Genomic DNA, 23,995 nt, shown 5'->3' with positions numbered 1-23,995 from the left:
GCAAAACTAAACATAATCTTATTGGGAGTGGGGGACAGAAAAGACAACTTTCAAGAATTTCCAATTAAAAGAACAAAGCTGAGTTGGATCTTTGAAATGCAAAGAAAAGTCTAGAAAAATCTAGAAATATAAATTATTTGAGCAATTAAAAGCTGTATGATATACTCGTAATATTCTAAAAGAAGAGAAGAAACAAGTGTCCCCCCATAACATCAATGTCTTTTAATAGTACTGATGAAGATCAATAAGAAAAAAAGAGGATTTGGGCTGGACTAGTCCCTTTTAAGGGTTTTAAGAGGAAAGTGTGTGTGCACGTGTGTGTGCCTATGTTGCATGTGTGTGTTGTATGTGAATAAGTTAAGTGTATAAAAAATATACTAATGTAAAAAGGAAAAATGAGATACAACTTGCTATTTCTCATAACTGAGTTATGTGAAGAGAAGAGTATACAAATATGGAAGAGAAGGTGCGGGGGCAGTTGACATAAAACTCAATTCTTCTCTGAAACAAAGGAAGAGTTGAACAGACACACAGAGAGTTTGGTGTAGAAATACAAATACATCATATTGCCCAGGAAAACAAGTAAGAAAGGGAGGAGAAAGAGGGGAAGTAGGGAAGATAATACCAAAGAGGGAACAAGAAGAGAATTTAAGAGAACTTAATCCTGAAGAGGAGAGTAGAAGGGAAAAAAAATTAATAAAAGAGCTAAAATCTAAGGAATGCCTTAGATTTCCTTAGATAATTGGGAGATTGTAAAACATACTGTGGCATAGGAATGTAATGTAATGGTACACCATAAGAAGTGACAAAAGAAAATTTCAGAGAATCCACAGTAATCTATGAAATGATGTAAAGTTGAGTAGAACAAAGAAAATAATTTATGCAAGGACAGCAACACTGTAAAGGAAAACAATTTTGAAAGGCTTCATAACACCAATAAATACAATGATTAGCTATATCTCCAAAACACCTACGATGAAGCCAAGGTCTCTGTCTTCCTAACAGAGAGATGGTAGACACTGAAGAGCAGAAAGTACATGAAGATATAAAGTTTTGGACATGGCTATCATGTACGATTCATTTTGTTTGGCTATACTTATTATTCACATATTTTTTTTGTTTTTCATTCTTTAAGTTTTTAATAAGGGTAAAATGTCAGAGAGTAGGGAGGACGGGGAACAATAGTGATGCCAAAAAAGAGGGCCACTGTACAATATTTTTTTTTGGCATGCATTTGAGGTTAAGTGACTAGCACAGAGTCATACAGCTAGTTAAGTGTTGTATCCGAGTCTGGATTTGAACTCAGGTCCTCCTGACTCCAGGGCCAGTGCTCTATCCACTACACCACCTTGCTGCCCCTTACAATATTCTTTTTTTGAATGAACAGAAGAAAAGAGAAGTTCAGAAGGAAGCAGAAAGAAGCAAAACTTCTATTTAAAACTCCCATACTAAATGTTATAAATACTTAAAAATCCCAGAGCAGTAACAATAGAAATTTATTGCTTCATATATAATTTTTTTTTCCTCGTACTTCTTTGGAAATTATCGTGCTTGTTGATGTTTTCCTATCTCAGAATAATAAAGATGAAAAAACAAATTCAATACCTAGTTACCATCAATGCTAAATATAAGCACTACTTTCTATATAAAGCCTATCTTGATCTCAGCAGCTAGTGCCTTCACTCCAAAATTACTTTGGTTTTAATATCTACATATTTATAATACACTTATATACAAATATGTTGTCTTTCCAAATAGAATGAAAAGACAGAAACTTCATTTCTAAATAGATCCAACACTCAGCATAGTCCCTGGTACATAAATTCACTGAATGATATGAAATTGATCAGTTCCAACCTGAATCTACCTCTACAGCTAAATTTTTTACAACAAACTACAGCAAACTTTTTTTATCTTATAGAAATAACATGACATCTGAACAATTCTGAGGTAATTTTATGAACATAAAATAATAAACTTTTGATATTCTTTAGTTGTAATTATTAAATGCTGACCATATCAAGATATTTAACTAGTTATGAAAAAATAACAAAAAAAACCCACTTGCTAAAAATCACTTTGTATATATATTTATTTTGTCAATTAGTTAACTAGTATTGACTTTTGAACTGACAGTTCAGAACTGCTATTAAGCAGCAAGTACATTATATGTGCTCAGTAACAATAACTGGCATTTATCTGATGCTTTTTAGGTTGGCGAAGCACTTTATACACATTAACTAGCTCTCCTGAAAGACCTATAAGAGGTAACAAGTACTTTTATCCCCATTTCATACAGGAAAGAACTAAAAAAAATGGAAATCCTGGAAGAATGACTTAGAGGAAAATTAATGGTTTGGTACAAGAGTTTCAAAACACTACTCCATTAAGAAAATCCCTGAAAATTAAACAATGACTCCATTAAAACAAAGTAAAAAAAAAAGGTTTAAAAAAAATTTATGTAGCAAAACCAAGTGTCCTGGCAAACATGCCAAGAAGAGATAATTTAAGCATCACAGGACCACTAGAAAGCCATGACCAAAAAAAAGAGCCTTGACATCATATTTCATGAAATCATTTTATAAATGAAAATGACCCAAACCTCTTAGAATCAGAGGGTAAAGTGAAAAGACAAAGAGTCTACCAGACACCTTCTGAAAGAAATCCGAAAAGAAAATCTTTCCATAACACCAGAGACAAAACCTGGAGATTCCAGATCAAAGAAGAATTACTGCCAGCAGCCAGAAAGAATCCAAGTACTAAGGAGTCACAGTCACAATCACACATTATGTAGCAGCCACCACTAAAAAAGGAGCAGAGAACCTAGACAGTGATAATCCAAAAGGCAAAAAATACAGACTTAGAACCAAGAATAATTTATTAACCAAAACTGAGTACATGCCTACAGGGCAAAAAAAAAATGGGCCTTTAATGAATCAAGACTTCTGCTTATTCCTGATGATAAGACCGGAGCTAAGTAGAAACTCCAAATTACAAACTTAGAAGACAAAAAGAAATATTAAAAGGTAAATAAAAGTGAATACTGAGAAGGGACCATACCTTTTTAGGTATTATTTACATTATAATAGGGGAGGATAATAAAAGTATCCCTTCAGAATCCTAATATCATCAGGGTCCAAAGATGAAGTTAAATAAGAACAAGTGCCTTGGACTGGGCTTGTTATATTTTATGACGATCTTAATAGAAAAAAAGGAAAAAAAGATACACTACAGAAAAAAAAGGAAAAGGAGGGGGAAAAGAGATCCACTACAGACATATGGGGAGAATGGGTAAAGGAACATACTATCTCATAATGGGGATGTACAAGTAGAACAGGAGAGAGTATGATCTGAACCTACTTTTATTTGAACTAGGACTGAATACACACAAAGTTTGGTATATATATATTCAGCTAAACAAGGAAAAAGGAAGGAGCATTGAAAAGGGAGAATAAGACAAAGGATAGATTCAGGAATGGATTACTCCTAAGTAAAACAAACTAAACTTCAAAGGATGAATTAAGAGAGGTTTTAAAAGGAAAGAAAATGCTAATCAGTTGAATACATTTAGGTACCCAACATTTAGAAGCAAATGAACACATGTACAAATCAACAGTTGTCTCTGTCCACTGAAATTCTAGAACAAACTCCTCTTCACATATTCTACATTCCAGACAAACTCTATTCCTGAAACTCAGTATTCTACTTCTTTCCTCAGTAAAAGTTCTATTCCCAAGCCTAGACCTCTCTGCATCTCTCCATCTCCTAGAATTCTCAACTTCCCTCAAAGTCCAGTTGAGAAACCACCTCCACCATGAAGCCTTTCCTTATCTCCACAGTCATAACAGCTTTTTCCTTTTATTATATTTACTAACATGCCTAATAGTGCTTTGTACATACTCATTTAATAAATGTTTATTGAATGAGCAAATGACAAAGGATACATGTCAGAGTAACTTAATACTAAAGTATGCAGCAACAATTTATTAAATCATTGATGTTAGGCTATTTCCAAAATTGGTATTTTCTGTTAAAAGTTAAAATCCCTTTAAAGAAAACAGAACTACTTTCTCTGAGTGTGTGTGTATGTATCTATATCTATGTATGCTAGAGCATAAGCCTGGAAAACTAGATATAATACCCTACTTTATGTTGTGAACATATAAATACTATTTTATAGGTACAGGAAAATTAAAGGGTGGGAGAAAATAAGGACAACTACAACTGTTCAAGATAGTTCACATATCCTTTGACACAAGCTTTTTTGTTCTAATGATAGGATATCTATCTGATCAATGTGGGGTGGGGCAGGAGACTTGTTGGTATGGCAGATTTTAAGGACTGGCATTTTATTAGATTATTTCTAACTACAGGCAGATGTCAGAATTCCCACTGCAACTTAGCAGGTGTTTTTCTGCAGCTGGTGCCCTTTCATGGTTAGCTGTTTGCAAGTATTCCCATTAGAATTTAAATGCTTCAATTCTGATGTGGTTTTATCTCATACAGACAAATAATTACTATCAATAAAAACAAGTACATATAGGATTTTCTCTCAAATAAGATTCATTTAGTTTAACCTATTTCTAGTGAGTACTTTCTACACAGAAACTTTATGGTTCATATTACAATCAATTGTTAATTAGCCTCAAGTAACAATTTTTCATTACCATATCTGAATTTATCTCTATTAACTAACTCAAAAGAGCAGAGGACAAGTAAATCTGCCATATACCAATTCACAGATAGGGAAAGAGATAAGATCTGAAATTTACTTAAGATGAGAAAGCTCCCTCTAGCAATAAAGGTTAGCATATTTTGCAAAAATATATAGTCTTAAAAAGTTGCCTAAAGACAGTAAATGACTTGTAAATGGCCTGTGTCAGAGACAGGTCAATTATACTAGGAAAAAAACAAAATACCTAGCACATTTACTCAAGACTTCAATATTTTTTAATGTAAGTTGGACAATTTTAAAGGCATACATTTGGTTTTTGTGTTTACATCATTGACAGTGATCAATACATACTTCTCTTCTGCCCTTTCCAGAGAATCATAGCTTATAATAAATTTAAAAGGGGGAAAAACAATTTCATGAAATTAAACAATACATCAAGCAAATCCAACACTATATATAGTATCCCATATTGAGAGCCTCATCCATCGTTCTATTGCCCTCCTTACCTCCCACCCCGCTAGCTTCTTACTCCCTGTAAGGAGGAGAGAGAAATTCATTCTCTTATCTCTTTTTTGGGGACAAAGTTGGTCAGTCTAATTTCACAGCATCTAGTTTCAATTGTTTTATAGTTGCTGTTCTTTCCATGTCCATTTTATACTGTCTGCTTCTTTCTTCCTACTTCAACCTGTCAGTTCGTATAAGTCTTCCCATATTTCTCTGTATTTGTCACATTTATTGTTTCTTATAGCATAGTAATATTCCTTTATACTCATATACCACATCATGTTTAACCATTACCCAATCAATAGGCATCTACTTTGTTTTAAGTTCTCTGCTAGTACAAAACAGTGCTATTAATAGGGCACAGAGGATAGAGAATTGGCTCCAAAGCCACAAAGACAATGGGTTCAACTGCTGCCCTGGCCAAATTCTGTTAAGTAATCTTTCAGTGCTTTAGGCAACTCTCTAAGACAATTAAGTTACAAAGAAGGTACTCACCTACAATAATAAGAGTTTTCCTGCCTGGAGTTCCCAATACCAAATGACACCCTCTCTCCTACAGGAATCTGTTTTTACTACTAACTTCTTTGGGTTATATGCCCAAGATGGATAAAAAGGGCATCGTCATTTTACCCATTTTTTTAAAAAAGTCAATTATATTCTAATTATTTAACCAACACTCAGATATGTTCTATTGCACAAAAACCTAGTGAAATACTATCTCATACCTTTAACAACAATAACATAGGTTCTTAAGTATCTAAGAACTGTATTTTAAATATAATTATTAGTTATGTTCTTGATTGATGAAATATTTTAAAATGAAATTATTACTATGCATGGTGAGACTAATTTGGATTATAATTTGTCATTGACTTTTTAAAGTCTATGCTATTTTATATTTTAAAAATTAAACAAAACTGTATAATTTATTTATTTAGACATTTTGTGTGGGAAGAGAATGACTCCTCCCAAGGATTTAAAGAAAAATCAGTGAAAGTAATTTAGAAGATAGAAGTACACTGGAGCCAAGATTAATTGTTCATACAAATGCCAGGCAAGTAACAGAAAATGGCATTCTTGTGAGAACTGACAGACTAGAAAGTAGCTGCTTTGCTCTATTTTTACTGCTATGATTTGAAATGCAGCTGTTTATCACAAAGTGAGGCAAAGCCTTTCCCTCTAAAGGATGATCAACAAGAATGTTTGCAAAACACATTAAAGAGCAATATTTTGAGAGCCAAAGTGAGTTCACCTGCATAGTACTTTGGAAGATAATTCTTAAGAATGTGCTTAATGTACCCATCTAATAGAAGGTCAACTTGATGATATTACTTTTTGAGGAGAAATTAAGTTCATTAAAAATGTAAGACTTAGATATACATTACAAAAATGTATGATGTGTTTTATTATAATTTTAAAGTTTTGGAAATTAACTGTTCTTTGTAACTGTTTCTACATATAAAATGTTTATGATAAATTAATATATACATACCTCAAAACAATTACCCTTACACCCCAATATCATTTATCCCAAGATCATAACTCTACTGCTGGAACAAATTTAGAGGTCATTTAAATCAACCCTCTCATTTAAGGAAACTGAGATCCAACTGTCACAAAGAGAAATGGCAGGGCTGGGTTATTTAACCTCAAGTGCCATGGCTCCAAGTTAAACACTGCAAATTCACTGCTGATTGAACTTTCAGTACATGAAAACCGCCGGTTCCTTTCAGAAAAACTAATGCTTCTTCTATCTTATATTTTATAAGTTAATTTTTTGAGCACCAAATGTTTATCTATATTATATTTCACCAGATTCAGTCCAATTTTAGCCTATCAAAGTCCTTTTAGATTCTGACTCAGTTATCCACTGTGTAGCTCTTTCTCTTACCTTTGTGACATTTATAAATTTAATGAGCATACCATGTAACTTTGTGCAAGCCACTGACAGAAATATTAAGCAGCATGAGGTCAAACATATATCCCTGGAGTATTCAACTACAGACTTACTGTCAAATTAACATTTAACCATCACCAACTATTCTTTGGGACTGACCTCCAAACCAGTTTTGAATCCATCCAACTTATAATTGGATAATCCATACTTCAGCATCTCCTCAAGAACCTACTTTTATCAAAAGTTTTGCAAAAAATCTAAGTTAACTACACCCACAGTACTCCCCTCAACCTCTAGTTTAATAATTCTGACATAAAAATATGACCTGTTCTTGATGAAGCTATACTGGCTCTTTGTAATCATCACTTTCTTTTCTAGATGTTCACCAACCATGCCTTTAATGATCCCTTCTAGGATTTTCCTACGGATCAAATAAAGCTCACTAGCTTTCTGGTTGCATCTCTTGTTCTTTGATTCCTAATATAACACGGTTTTCAGTTTTCACTCTTCCGGTAACATTCCTAAAAAGGGATGCTCATAATCAAAGACAGCGTTGTACATGTGGTCTAATCAAAATAAAATACAACAGTGCCATTAAGTCCCATAGTCTAAAGACAGCTCACTCACTCTTTCTGATGCATAAAATATATACATATACACCTCTAAAGAGGCCAGATAGGAAAATGTTTTAAATCATTCACAATACACATCAATTTATTAATAAAAGGGTCTAGTGAATACGAATTATCCTATAAAAGTGTTTCTCTTACCTCATCCAAGTCTTTAATAAAAACTGGTTTTTCCTCAAAGCCTACTGGCATTGGTTCACTGTGGGGAATTTTTACTTCTTCGTACATCTTATTGTTTTCCCTCTGAATCCCTTCTGGTAAAAGCATCTATTAATATATTTTTTTAAAAAATTAAAATCAAATGGTTAAAATTAAAACATCTTAAGAACTGCTATGGTTTACATTCTAGTCTTATTTATGACACAATAATGTCAAATAATGTATTCAGTTAAAAACTAGAAAGAAAATTTAAATAAAAAAGGAGACTAAATCTCAGGAATCTATAACACATTGGACTAAAGAAGGTGAGGAAATATTTAAGGTTAAATCTATACAATTCAGGGGTGGTGGTGTATCAATTAGTAGCAAAGTTGATGAGGAAAACGAGGGAAGAAAGGAAATAACAAAACACATAATTTATCAGGAGTGAAACTTGTTCAAAATAAATCACAGCATATTATTAGGGTATATGGAGAGTCCAAATTTCTTTTTATTACTGTATCACACAATACTTTCAAGAAATATATTAGTAGACAGAACTCCCGAGATTAAAAGTACTCAGCATATCTAAGGAGTAGGACACTTATCCATTCAGCCTTCTAACACACAACTATATGTGGGATAATGGGAAATTACTGTTGACTATCAAAAATAAATACACACTTGGAAAATGATTGAATAAGTACAATTTACTATAATAGATCAATGAGCAAAAGTCACTGGGGTGGGTGAGGGGGCAGGGGAAACAGAGGGAGAATCAATATGTTCTTTATTAGGAAGAGATGCATTACTCAAAAAAGCCATATACCGAACACATACTTTTGCACCTCCAATGAATGCTGATGTTTTCATGGCTTCAGCCTGGGAATCATAGACATGTGGATAATGAATTTTTTCAATATCTATATCTCTCTGTCTGTTCAGAACTGGTATATTTCGAGCATTCAGAAGTGCTTGCTCTCTATAAAGAAAAAAAAATGAGGCCAGGTTGGTAATTAGATACATTGCAACAAAATGAGCAACAAAATTGAGACAACTAAAATAATTACTTAGGGCATCCCTGTATTCCAAAATAAAAGAAATTAAACTATGTAGGTACCAACAAAAAGGATAAAATTATGAACAACCAAATATAAGACAATATATTTTAGATGCTATTTTTAGATATCTCCAATCTAATACATAAAAACAATGTTCTTATTTATAGTTTTGTTTTCTTCACTCTGAGGCATGTAAAAATGTGAACATGCTTTTTTATGTCTATTTTAAAAACCAACAATTAAAATATGCTACAATTTCTAGGTACCAATGGATTATGTGTATTCTTTTTTTCTCTCCTCTACCATTATACGACAACATGGAAAACAGTATTCATTAATCTGGAGAAGAAAACAAAACTATTAATATATTTATTCCAGGCCTCATAAATCTCAAGGTAATGGTAGTTTGCCTCTAAAATCTCAATCTCTAGTCTGTATGGATATAACCAAGACTGTAATTAAGCAGACTGCATTCTTAACCCAGAAAACTAAGTTTTCATGAAAAAAGAAAAATCCCATACCTGGAAAAAAAATGTAATAAAGTCAGAAATATTTAAAATATTAAAGGTAAGTAAAAGAAAAAGCACAGGCTAGCATACACATTAATCAGCTTTTGGCATTTATTACCTTTGCATCCTCAACTCCTTAGGATCAAAGCACATTTGTCCTTCTCCTGAAACTTCTCCATCTTCTCCTGCTCTTTTTTCTCTTCTGGCAATTCGTTTTTCTTCCCGACGATACTGTTTCATTAACTGCTTTTCTTGTTCAGACTGAATAGTGACTTGACAACCATAATTAGGTTTAGCATTTTCTCCTGAAAATTTTTTAGAATTGTCTACAAAGCAAATATATAAAAGCATGAAAGGTATTTCTGAAATGTGTGTCTGACACATGTGGTTACTTATTATTTATGAAAGCAATTTCTTTATCTTCCCACCCAAAAGAAAAAAGTAGAATAAACATTAGGAATACAAATGTAACTGCTCACTTTCAAGGAGAGTTTTTCCACATTTAAGTAATGGAAACCTATTTAACGGTCATCAAATGCTGACTGGCCTGTATAAAAAAAGGAGCTTATAAAATGAATTATAAGAGCTTGATTTTTGGCTCTTCAGAATTAAATACATTTGGAGTCTCACTTTCAGAGATCAGGATTCTAAAACTACTGTAGTCAATAATTTTACATTAAATTCCACACAATATATGTGCAATACAAAAAAATAGAACTTATTTAGTGTCAAAAATTATATAATAATTTTGTTGGACCTATTAAATTTAACCCCCCCTCCACCAATATTTTATAGAATCACTGTTCAAAAATTACTATGAATAAGTGAAATAAACACAGACCAAAAATAGGGAAATCACATCTGATGATGAGTGGTCAATATATAAGCAGCAAATACAGATAAGAGTACAAACAAATTAAGAGGCACTGTATTAGAAAGAGAGTTGTATTTGGAAATCAATGGCTATGGGTTCAAATATTTGTTCTACATTAACTTGTGGGACCCTCAGCAAGTGACTTCACCTGTTTGGGCCTCAGTTTCCTCATTTGTAGAATAGGGATAATAACAGAATCTACCTCACAGGGCTAGTGAAGGGATCAAATGAGATTTTATATGTGGGTGCATATACACACACAGTACTCTGCAAACCTTTAAGTGCTACAAAAATGTAAGCTATATTAAGTATTATAATGATAGTTGCTATTGCTACCTACGTGACCTATATAAGCAAGTCACTTAACATCTCTGGGTCTTAATTTCCTTTTCTGCAAAATGAGAGATTTTCAGCTCTTTGGGCCCCTTATGTCCCTTCCAGGTTTGAACTGTACTATCTGGAACAAATATACCTTGCTACCTGTTTTGCTTAATTATGTATAATAAAGTTTACTTTAATCCTAAAGGGGATGGAAAATAAAGGTTTTTAAAAACAGAATAATCTTGAAACTTTTTAAATTATTAAATTCCTCATGCCATGAAGTAAGACTCAACAACCTCTCTCAGGGTAATATGAAGCTAATACGGTTTTACTATGAAGAATGAAGTTATCTAAATAGCAGCATCAAATAAAGTAAAGGAGAAAAATTAAGCAGAACATTACAATGTGGAGAACGGTCGCCCTTCTTATTTCCCTTGTCATTCAATCTCAAACTCTCTCTCTCTCTCTCTCTCTCTCTCTCTCTCTCTCTCTCTCTCTCTCTCTCTCTCTCCCCACTTTCCATGCCCCAGGATTTACACCATGAATACAACGTAATATGACCAAAGATAATGGAAGTAAATTAAATGATAAATTACTACTTTATGTAAAGTTTTATTATATTAGAAAGTTTCTACTAACATTAAATATTTCATTTACATCTGAATGAACAGTGAAATGATCTTACCTTGAAGAACTTGCAACTTATGGTCATTTGAAGAGAGAAATCTATCCACAATTATAACTCTGTTTTGGAGGAGCTTCTCTATAAGTTCAAATCCCTCAGGTCCTAGCAGTTCAAATAGCTAAGAAGGAAACATACACACACATAAACAATGCTATCACTGCAAGAAAATTTCAAGATAACAATACCATCTCTCAGGAGATACTAGGTTTGACTAGCTCCTCAATGCTCTGAAATTTTCATTCAGCAGATAAAAAACAGAAACTGTATGACTACAATTTTCAAATTATTCAAGAGTGACCTGCTTTAAGAAAAAGTAATATATAAAAATTTATTTGGTTAATTTAAGTATTTTTCATTTTATAAAAACCTCAAGTTTCCCTCTCACATTTAAATTCATGTACAGGCTTTAATTTACAAAAGAATCTGGCTTATACATAGCTTTTCAGAAACCTAACAACCACAGAAAGGGATACAATAAAGTGAAAGGAAACCAATGTTCACATTCCAACTGCTACAGACAATGTCACTTTGAACAAATCATTTAACCCTCTGAAGGGGAGAGGAGGGAATAAGAGGGTACCCAGCGTCCTAGGGTTATGATGTCAGGGAAGTCAAAATCAAGTGGAGCAGTTGATGGAAAATTCTGAGCCCTGTATAAAGGGAAGCTTCCAGAGGAGTTTATTGTTCTTCCTTTCAGCCCTCAAATCAGAGGGGTTTATTTGTCAAATTCTGGGATATTTTGATAAATTGTAGGGAAAATAGGGCAGAATGTATGAAACAGTGTTCTGAAAAATCCATAAGCAGACAATTTTCCTTCATTGATTCATTCATCAAAAGTTTATTAAAATTTCTATTATATGTACTCATTTTTTGCCCCAAATTCACCTTGCTTCCAAACTCATCTTTTATTGCCAAGGGCACCACCATCCTTACAATGACCCAGGTTCAGAGCCTTGTCATCCTCAATGCCTCACTTTCTTACCCCACATCTATCAGTTGCCAGATCTTGTCATTTCTGAGTCCACAGCATCTCTCACATACCTCTCTTTATCTCCACTTGTGCAGACAATACCCTACACAATTCAGGTCCTCATTCTCTATTTTTTTAGATTGTTTCAATTATTTCCTAAAGTCTCCCTTCCTAAAGTTTTCCATCCCAATCCATCTTCAACACAGCTACCAAAGTGTTTTTTTCTAAAGGGTAAATCTAACCATGTCAGTCCTTGGCACTGTCAACATCAGAAATTGATAATACTTTATCAGTGGAAATCACATGACAGAAGGATTAACACTTTTCCATCCAACATACAACTGAAGCCTTCCATGTGTTGTTTCACCCATTATAATGTGAGGACTGTCTTACTTTTCTACTTGTATCCTCAGTGCATAACATAGATGCTTCATACATCATAAGCACTTAATAAATGCGTGATTCATTTGTTCATTCAATATGAATTCCATTTGATCTAAAGAAAATCATCTAAAAGAAATATCCAGGAGCACCACTTCCTTTTCACTACTAAAATTCCACTTTATTGGATCATAATTTTAAAGAATTGTAAATGGAATTTATTTTCTAAACAAAACTCAGTAGTTTTTAAATCAGTAGTACTTCAATCATCAGCAGCATGTTCTTCATACCAATAAAAGTCAAATCTTAGAAGATATCAACACATTATTTCAAGGACAATCCAAATTTAACATGCTAAAAGCCTTTCAATATTCCACCACACTTTGTTAAAGCAGAGTACATCATAATCACAATTCACCTTCATTTGGTCCTCTTCCATATCTGTGCTTGCTCAAATAAAGTAGGCTTTGGTAGTGTCTATGACATGTGAGGTACTGCATTTGACTCAAAACAAACTGTTTCTACTATATAAACAATGCACTAAAGAAATACAGGGACTGCTTGTCAGAATGAAATACTTATTATGTGATATAACTGTAATATGGTATTCTGCTCAAAGTCTTGACTTATCTCGAACACCCTTTCCTCACATTTATCTTCAGATTCTTCTTGTTTGACCAGATCAACTAAAAGGTGAACAATCCTATACAAAACTTTACACAGAAAAATAAGACCTTCATCATATGCCTTCCATCTTAAAGACAATATTATACCTGCATAATACGGCTCCAACCATAGGCACTGCTTTTAAAGAAATTTCTCACTTACAGAACTAAAAATATGCCTATGAAATTTTTGTAAATGATATACTTAGCTTAGAGTTAAAGAACATAATACGTGTCAGCACAGAGCAGTAACAACAATTAATTTCACTCCAAAACCCATATTTGAAGAAATATAAGCATAAACTAAAGTGTTCCTGAAGTCCGAGCAGGGAAAGACCCAGAAGAAACTGCAAATCCATATTTACCACAAACTCCAGAAGTACTATGTAATAATCAAAAGCATGGCAAAAATGCCAATGTCACAGGTGAACTGGAAAAAGAGATGGTCACACTTAGAATGAAATCTTGGAAAAAGTTTCAAGTTAATTGATGCAAATCCAACTAATAACCAACTATATCCTAACAGATAAATATTTAAAAACTGATATTTGCCTTAATCATCATGAACAAATTCATATCCGCCCACAAAACAATAATAAAGGATGCCACTAGATTTATCAAATTTGCCTGGAAACAATCTCCAGAAAAAAAGTATGAAGGAAATAAGTCCCAATTTGTTTGAACGGCATCAAGCAGCATCAAACATACAAATTCAGATAAAAATACAAACAGCATGGGGAACATCCTTCAGAGATGTAGTAACAGTCTAGAGAGGTATCTGTCCTAAATTTTATCCATTTCTTTTGAGAAAGAGACTATCAATCACTTGCTGAAATAGGTCATGTTGAAGCTGTTTATTTGTATGCACATCTTCTCACTTTTAGTCTTTCTTATATTTGGGTATTGATTTTTACATTTCCAGTAACAAATAAATGGACTACACAGACAACTGATTTTAAAGTTACTCCTATATCAGTAACAAGTTGTTTTTTGTCTAGTAAGATGTAACAATTTTCAATTTTTGTGATGGTATTTAAAGTTCCCTCACAGAAACTTCAATACTTTGATTTTATGAAAACAGTTTAAAAATAAAATAATGGAAAAATGCACAACAGGAAGAAAACTAATTTAGCTAAACAGGCTTACCCTCTTTTCTGTTTGGCACTCAAACAGTCACTATGTTGATCGAAAAACACTTCTATTTAGAAAATCTATAAGGCATCCTTTTCTACCCTTCCTTCATAGAAAATAAATCACTTTATGTAGCACATTACTTTTTTTTTCTCCCTAAGCTTCAGTTTAGGTGCTTTTTAAAATTAAAAGTACAAAAGTCACAAAGTTTTGTAATTTGACATTAACACATAAATTTAGGCCTAATGAAAAAATAACTAAAACACATGAAACTTAAAAGATATAATAAAGCCATTTTTGTTTTGATGTCTTCAATTAATAGCTTTATTTAAATATTTAGATATTTATACCAAAATAATACAACAGATCAATTTTCAATCACAACCAGCAAATAAAATATTAAGTTCATTACAAGTATGAAGAAGAGGTGATCAAGGTGGTTGTTTAATTTTTATTTCTTCACAAAGTCAGAAGCACAACCCAAAGATAAAAAGAGCACAGATCTAGAACTTGATCATGGAGGCCAAGTAGTCCAAAACTGAGAACCAGAGAAGTTAAGTGACTTTCCCACAGGTGTAATAACAAGGTCCCATGAGTAAAATAACAAACACAGAGAAAGAGAAGTCTTAGGCCATATAATCCCTTGAAGGATAATGTATTATGGGATAATAAGCAGGGAAGGGCTGCAGCTGAATCAGGATGGGGAAATTAATTTTACAATGCCTCTTGAATGCAGTCTTCATAATTTTAAAGCATCTTGAAATTCCAAAATTTTCACAAACATACAGATTTAGACAGAAATACAAAATATTTGGTTCTTAGATTATAAAATATTTGGCTTCAACCATTTGGGACCACTTTTAGTAGTGCAAATGAATAAAGGAACTTTTAAAAAATATATTTACTAAGGAATTACCATTAAACACTCAAGACAGAAATACAAAAAGCAAGACAGTTCCTGTCCTCAAGGAGCTTGCATTATAAACACAAAACAGCTAACTGTACTTAGCATATACTGAACCATTTCAAATTGTTCCAGCACTAATTTTTAAAAAAAACTTAGTATTACATGCAGGAAAATTTTTAATCAGCATATGATTCTTACAAGGTATTATAAAAATATAGTTTACATTTTTCTAATATTTTATATTAATTTTTCATGGAATCTAGATATTTCTGTCACTTTAAAAAAAATAAAGTTCATGTTCAGGAGAGTAAGGAAAATTCCTTAAAGTAGTGTCAATTAAGGAAAAATGGTTTACTGGTGACGAAAATGAGTTTTTAACTTGATACCCCTTTGTAAGTAGGGATTATTTCATTCATTGTTTTTGTATCCCTAGTTCCTAGCATAGTGCCTGGAACATAACAGGCATTTAATAAAAACCTATTAATTGACTGATAAGACATTTAATCAAACATCTACCAAAAGAAATTAAGTACAACATATTTTATAAATTTCCAATTTCTATTGGCAAATTCTCCAGAGTAACAATTTGAGAAATTTTTGTTTCAAAAAATACTCAACTATTCAAACAACAGTAAATAAACAAAAGATGGAAAAGCAATCAGACCAGACCAGATATACACAGAGTTCTGTGCCAATAAGAGACACAATTCTGAGAACACCGAGGCGCTGACTGACTCTCAAAGTATCTGAAGGAAGTAAGAATATCAAAGGCGTAAAAAGAAAAAAAATCCTTGGATCTTATTTTTTTTAGAAGGTTAACTGAGAGAACATCAATAAATACCTATCCATGTGCCTACTTTCTTGTCAACATTTTTATGAGAATGATCTACTCATACCTACAGAATCCTTGATGAAGGTGTTAGAAAGGGACAAACACTTAAAGGGCAACATTTCACAGGAGAACACATCTTTATCATCACATAACTGATGGGAGACCTTGAGTATACAATAAGATCCCATTGTGCTTGTTTGTGGACTATAAAAACTCATTAGACCTAGTAAAATAAAATACTATCTTAAAGACTCCACAATCTTTACACATGTAAAAATTACATGAGATTCCCTAAAATATATAACAACAATATTCATATTCAACAGCCCTATAATAATTAATAGCAAGGCATAAAATGGAGATGTACATATGTTCACTTAGAGCATTTGCCACTACTACAGGGGACAGCAAGTACAAAGTATAAGTCAACGACAGACTTCTCCTCAACACTGCATTATCACTCAAAAAAGGTCAGTACAGGAAAACTAAGTAAATGAAAAAAAGATTCAAAATATCATCTTTAAAAAATATGTCCAGTTAAGTTAAACTACAATATAAATCCACAGAGGCTTGAATAAAATAACAGGCAAAGGAGGATTCTTACAGTCCTGATCCACATAGATATGTAATCTGGGTATATACTATTCCCTCTCGAACAATTATCTAAGATTCAATTTTATGAGGGGCAAATAAAAGTCTTTTAAAAATTAAATCTAAAAACTGAAAGTCATTTGATGTCAAATGTCAGAGTTGTTGATCAAAAGCCACTTAAGTAAGACTCAGAGATCTGGGTACTTTGTGTGATCTGAGAAAAAAATCACTTCTTTTCCTCTAAACCTGTTTCTTAATCTCTAAAATGAAAGACTGAACAAGATAATACCTAAGATTACTTGTAGTCCTGAAATTGTACATATCTACATATTTATAACTTGTTAATTTCAAAACACAAAATTACTACTGGAGACTTAAGACTAGTACAAAAAATTTATTTCAGCAATGTGCATGCCTATTTCTTAGAAAGTATCTACTATTATGCTACCCACATTTTATCTTTAAAATAAAGTCAAGAAATATATTCTTCAATACTTCTTGTAATTCACTTACAAGTGAATTGCAGGATGTGAGACAAGAGAGAGAAATATTCAAGTTCCACAAGAGAATTTCATATTTAACTCTCAACACCTCCTGCTCTACTATTCATTATTTTCCATCAAGATATTTTCAGCCCCTACTTACAGAGTGGATAGATTAAAGGGCTGGACTTAGGGGTCAGGAAGACTTGAGTCTGAATCCTGCCTCAAACATTTACTGTGTGGCCCTAGAACAAACTGAACCTCAGTTTTCTCAATTACAAAATAAAGATGTTAAAAACACCTATATGCCACAGTTGTTGGGAGGATCAAATGAGATATGTGTAAAGTACTCTGCAAACCTTAAAGTCCTATATAAATGCTAACTATTATCATTAATTAAAACTTATTAGAAACATAGACATAACAGCATCACCCTAATATAAATACCACCCAATTTCAGTGACATTACAAATAATCTCCCCAAAATCTATACATATAACTCCACAAATTATTGAGTGTTCTGTAAATTACTAAAACTCTTAACCCCAAACTCCAAACTATGTCTATTTTCAACATAAGGATTCAAGAAATTGGCTGTTAATGTCTTTGCAACTGACTGCAGGTTTTCCAGGTAGAATAGTTTAAATGAAAAGAAAAACAAAACCCTCTAGATAAATGTTCTCATCAAATTTAATTAATCCTGTAATTTAAACAGAACAAGAACCTATGCATTTCTCTTTTTACACTTGGCATTATACTAATAACTGTCTTATAATGATAAGTGGTATCATTTTAAGGTTACTATAATGACTATAAAACAAAAAAGAAGTTACTTAAAACAAAAACTATTTCATTAATATACACTTCTTTCTTATAGGATGATATATAGTAATCTGTGGATATGTAAAAAAGTACACATTAGAAATGATTATTTTGCAAACAAGTTTTTAAAATTTATAATCTTTTTGGAACTATATTTTATTATAATCATAAAAAGTAGGACATATTAACCATACAATACTTACATTACCCTTTATTTGGCTCATGACACAGAATAATTTTTAATATTCACACTTTCAATATTAAATTCTTAAACAGCAAAAGAATGTGGTCATAAAAACTAGGGCCACATTTATTTTCTCTTCAGAATAATGTACTCTAGATGGCTCTTACACTGAAAGGAGCTAGATGAGCTAGACTAATGATTTTTCAGAATAACTAATGTCTATTATTTATAGGTACTTAATCTAGCAGGCCAATTTAACAAAACTGAAACCAAGGTCACTTTAAAACTTAATTAAGACAACTTGCAATGCGAGAACTATTTATTCCCTGTGTACTATAATTAATTAGATGTAAGGTTAAAACTAGATATTCCACATGCTTAAAACCTCAGACTACAATTTCCTTTAAAATACAAGTAAATTGATAGCATTCTTTATGATCAAAAAACAAAATGGCTGATATCAGTTGAAATCAGCAATTATTACAAACTGAAACATTTTAATGGATAATACTTAACAATCAGAATAAATCTCTAAGACAATATATTAAATTATAAAGAAAAAGATAAAATGTCTCCTGAATGTAATATAAAAAAGAATATAAATAAAAGTTTAAGAAAATAAAGAAAATATCAGAATTTTAAATGGATGAATACTTATAGCAATTTTTGAAAACTTAAAACATTATCACAGAATGCCAGGGCTAAAAGAGACCTTAGAGATTACCTAAATCAATTCTAAGATTGACATTTTTTACAAATGAAGGAACTAGAGAATTTAAAGTCTAGAGAATTTAGCTGTCTTACCTAAGGTCACATAATTAGTAAGTGACAGCTGGGATTTGATCTCAAGTCACCGGACTCCAAACCAATTGATTCATACACATTTATTTATAAAGTAGAGGCAGTTAAGTGCTGGTAGTGAATAGATCACTGGACCTGAAGTTAGGAAGACCTGAATTCAAATCCAGACTCAACTGGCTGTGTTATCTTGTGCAAGTGATCTACCTGGTGTGCCTTAATTTTCTTATTTGTAAAATGGGGATAATTTAACACATACTTAATAGGGCTGCAGTGAGAATCAAATGAGATAATATCTATAAAATGCTTTGCAAACTTTAAAGCATTATATAAATGCTAGCTATTATTATACAAATGAAAATCTGCCTCCACTTTATAAAGGGTGTGGGAACAGGTGCCAACTGACAACTCTGTCACCTATTTCCTGGTTCTTGCTCACAAATCCAAGGCAGAATGATCAAGGGGAGAAACTGTGCCTATGGATACAGTTCCATGACAAGGGTCGATTACAGGCCCTAAGTGATATACCAAGAAAGGAACAAGAGCCTCCAAAAGCAGAATGTGGCTTCAGTTCCCACTTCTAGCTCACTCTGAAGCTTCAGAGGAATAACCATGGTAGGAATCCCAGACCAAAACAAGGACTATAATTCTATATCACTTTGAACTAAAAGAGATTCCCAAATGGCCGACAACGTCTGACTTCATCAGCAATCTACTATTGCTCAGACCTAAAATCAGGCTAGAAGCTTGCAGAGCTCAGACTAGGGGGGAAGTGATCAGTGATCAGACTTTGCTACGGATCAGATCAGATCAGATCAGAAGCACTGGACACTGGTAGGTCCTTGAAGTGAGCTGTCCCTGAGAATGTGGAGTAACAAAACAAACACTCAATACTCCAGGAAAGTAGCAACAGGACCAGCCTAAATCTTCCCTCGAGAAGTGTGTAGAACCCAGAAGTACCACCAAACCCAAAATCAGGAAGTAGACTAGAAGAATGAACAAATAACAACCAAAACCAAAACCAAACAAAACCCACAAAACAAAACAAACAACAACAATAAAAATGAGTTCCAGTACAAAAAGCTCTTATGTTGAAAGGGATGCTCAAGATACAAAAATGACTCAAAATAACAAATATCAATAAGCAAAGCCTAGGCACAAATTTAACTAGAAGGTGTAAAAGAGATGAAGCAAAAGTTTTTTTCTTAAAGTTCAAAATTTTTTTTTTATCAATGGGAGAGTACTAAAGAAAAAATGGAAAAGAAATGAGAACTGAAAAAAAACCTGGAAAAATAGAAAAAAAATGTAAGGCATCTCATAGCAAAAACAACTGACCTAGAATATAGATTGAGGAGAAAAAAAATATTAACAATCACTGGGCTTCCTCAAAGCCATGACCAAAAAGAGCACAGACATCATATTTCAAGAATTTCCAGAGAGCAACGTGGAAATGTAGAAACAGAATTCACCAGTCACAACCCGAAAGACACCCCAAATGAAAACTTTCAAGAACTTTATAGCTCAAATCCAAGGCTTCCAGGTCAAAGAAAAAATACTGCAAGCAGCCAGAAAGAATGAATTGAGGTACTGAAGAGTCATTGCCAGGATCACACACAATTTAGAAGTTATCACTATAAAGGTGTGGAAATCCTAGAATATGACATTCCAGAAGGCAAATGATATACATAGGATTATAGTCAATAAAAATTTACCCAGAAAAACTGAAAATAATCCTACAGGGAAAAAATGGATCTTTAATGAAAACAGATGATTTACAAACATTCCTGATAAAAACATCAAAGCTGCATAGAAATAATGAATTTCAAACACAGGTATTAAAATATAATAGGTAAACATGGACAAACAATAAAAAGGGACTAAACAAAGATAGACTGCTATAGACATTCCAATATGAGATGATATACATGTCCCCTCTGAATCCTTATAGACAGAAGGCTTGAGAATGGTTCTGTTATGTCTTAATGATCTTAAGAGAAGACTACAAGGTGGGGGGTGGGGTGGGAAGAAAGGCTACAGAAAAGTGTCTCACATAATCAAGATGTGCACCTTTAAGTCCAGACAAATAAACAGGAATGGGGAGAGCAGCTGACACTTGAACCCCATTCTCATTTGAATGGGCTGAAGGAGAGCATGAGCGCACAGGCACACCCGTGCGCGTGCACACACACACGCACACACACAAAGCAGTTGGACAGTTGATACAGAAATACATTTTGCCCAAAAGGGAATTGGGAGGGAAAATGGAAAAGGAAGAATTAAAGAGAGGGAAGATTAGTCCTAAGCAAAACAAACTCTAATTAAACAAGCACAAAAATATTTATAAGCTCTTTTGAGGTGGCAAGTGCATATGCATTAATTAGGAAATGGATAAACAAGGTATATATAAATGTGATGAAATACTATTGTACTATAAGAAACGAAGGATGTGATTTCAAAGAGACCTGGGAAGACTTGTATGAACTGATACAGAATGAAGTGAGCAGAACCAAAACAATTTATACAATGACAATATTGTAAAGACAAATACTTTTGAAAGAAATAGGAACTATGATCAGTGTAATGACCAAAAACAATTCTATAGGACTAATAATGAAACATACTACCCATCTCCTGATACAAAGGTGAAAGACTCAAGAGTACAATTTATATGAGGGGCTTTATTTTTCTTTTGTTCTCAATGTAGGACTGGAAGGTGTGCTTAAATTAACAGAACATTTTATTACAACCAGAAATGCAACCTCTAAAGCAGAAAATGGATGGTACTGTCCTATCAAAAATTACAAAGCTGGCCAAGGAAAGCAATGATAAAAATATGCCACTATACTAAAAATGACTTATTCCTTTAATATTTTGATATATGTCTGATGGCACTACTTTCAACTATGGTACCTGGATTTAAAGCTGACAATCATACAAATGTATTTTATTCACAAAATCACTGAATTTTAGATTTGGAAGTGACTTTTGGCTACGTACTCCATCACTCAAAAGGCATCCCTACTATAACATACCCATCAAGTGTTTATTCAATTTCTGTTCAAAGACCTCCAATGGAAAGGCAACCCATCAATGCCCAAAGCAGTAGAGTCCATTCTGAGGCATCTATAATAGGTTATTCTTCTAGGTATCTGCTACAGGCCTCTGTACAACTTTCACCCACTGTTCCTGGTTTTGTTAACTGGGGTCAAACAGAACAAGTTTAATCCTTTCACATAACAATTCTTGAAATACCTTAAGATAGTCATCAGGCTCCATCGTACCTCCCTTCCTCTGCCAGTATGCTCTTCTCCAACTAAACATCTCTAATTCCTTCAACAAGTCCTCCTAAGACATAGGCTGAAAGTCCCTCAATACTCTGGCTACCCTCTTTTAGACACTCTCTAACTTATCAGTATCCTTCTTAAATTTGTACTGTGATACCTAGCATTAAACACAATATTCCAGATGTCATCTAACCAGGGCATAATAAAATAGGAATATTATTTTCTTATTCCTGGGAGCTATGCCTCTCTATGCCCCCTGGAAGCCATACAGATGAAGATTACACAAACTTTTCTGGATACACAGCATACTCTTGACTCATAAGTAGCTTGTAGAAAGGCAGCTAGATGGCAAAGTGGATAGAGTGCTGGGCCTGAAGTCAGGAATATTCTTCTTCCTGAGTCTGAATCTGGCCTCAGACACTAGTAGTTTTGTGACCCTGGGTAAGTCACTTCACCCGTGTTTGCCTCATTTTCCTCTTCAGTAAAATGAGCTGGAGAAGGAAACGACAAACCACTCCAGTATCTTAATCAAGAAAACCCCAAACCAGATCATAAAGAGTCAGACACTACTGAAACAGCTGAAAAAGTCCATTAAAACCCCCAGATCTTGTTCTACTTCCCATACCTTGTTATTTATGAAGTGGATTTCTTAAACCCAAATATAAGACTTCATATTGCTACCTTCTAAATTCATCTTATTAGTTTCAACACAATGTACTAGGTATTCTTCCTAGCTTTATCTGCACATATGATAAGCATGCCATCTTTTTAAACGACGTCATTGATAAAAAAAAATGTTTAATAGACCAGATCAAAACACAAATCTTTGGGACACTCAACTGAGGACTGCTGAACCACTAACAGTGGCTCTTTGAGTCTGGTTACTAAATTGGTTCTGAAGCCATCTGAGTATGTAATTGACTTCATCTTTCCATTACAATATAGGAGAATGGAGGAGAGGGAAGGAGAGGGAAAGGGAGAAAAGGGAACAAGGATAGGGACAGGGAGAAGAAAGGAAGAGAGGGAAGGTAGGTAGAGTATTTAAGTCCTTATTATGTGCCAGACACTAAGGGTGGAACATATGAATGAAAACAAGCAAGACAGTCCTTGCCCTAACTTCAAGGAGTTTACATTGTACTATATTACATTCTAACACATAATGAAGAACTGAAAAAGGAAGGAGGAAGGTGTATGTATGACACCACAGTTTGGAAATGATGGCCAGGAAGCATTATGGAGTCTTTGTTCCAGGCAAGATAAGGCAAAAGCTCTCCTGTCAAAACCTAGTATGGGGCAGCTAGGTGGTGCAGTGGGTAGAGCATCAGCCCTTGATTCAAGAGGACATGAGTTCAAATTTGACCTCAGACACATAACACTTACTAGTTGTGTGACCCTGGGCAAGTCACTTAACCCCACTGCCTAGCCAAAAAACCAAAACACACACACACACACACACACACACACACACACACACACACAAAACATAGTATGAAATACTGCAATAAAATTTGCTTAAATCTAGGTAAATTAAATCTACAGCATTGTCCTGATCTTTCAGTTTAGTAACCTTGTCAAAAAAAGGGAAAGGGAATGAGTCTAGAATGGCTTGTCTTTGATGAAACCATTCTGACTTTTTGTAATTACCACTTCATTTG

At 33.4% G+C, this 23,995-nt stretch overlaps 1 protein-coding gene across 6 annotated transcripts in view; it reads right to left on the bottom strand.

Moving 5' to 3' along the window:
• The window catches only part of ASCC3 (activating signal cointegrator 1 complex subunit 3), a 358,153-nt gene that overhangs the window by 295,491 nt on the left and 38,667 nt on the right, over window positions 1–23,995 (bottom strand). For all 6 annotated transcript variants that reach the window (XR_002326776.2, XM_078155224.1, XM_020998271.2 and 3 more), the window contains 4 exons: window positions 11,294–11,411; window positions 9,532–9,739; window positions 8,684–8,825; window positions 7,847–7,972 (listed from right to left, as the gene is read on the bottom strand). Coding sequence is in view for 5 of the 6 variants with exons in the window: in XM_078155224.1 (XP_078011350.1) it covers window positions 7,847–7,972; window positions 8,684–8,825; window positions 9,532–9,739; window positions 11,294–11,411 (594 nt within the window). In the remaining variant the exon portion in view is untranslated. The remainder of the gene's footprint in view (window positions 1–7,846; window positions 7,973–8,683; window positions 8,826–9,531; window positions 9,740–11,293; window positions 11,412–23,995) is intronic.

Source organism: Phascolarctos cinereus, unplaced genomic scaffold, assembly GCF_003287225.1.
Source record: "Phascolarctos cinereus isolate Bilbo 61053 unplaced genomic scaffold, phaCin_HiC Scaffold_5;HRSCAF=322, whole genome shotgun sequence".
Taxonomy (NCBI): domain Eukaryota; kingdom Metazoa; phylum Chordata; class Mammalia; order Diprotodontia; family Phascolarctidae; genus Phascolarctos; species Phascolarctos cinereus.
The sequence above is the reverse complement of the archived record's forward strand: the minus strand, read 5'-3'. Positions and strand labels throughout refer to the sequence as shown.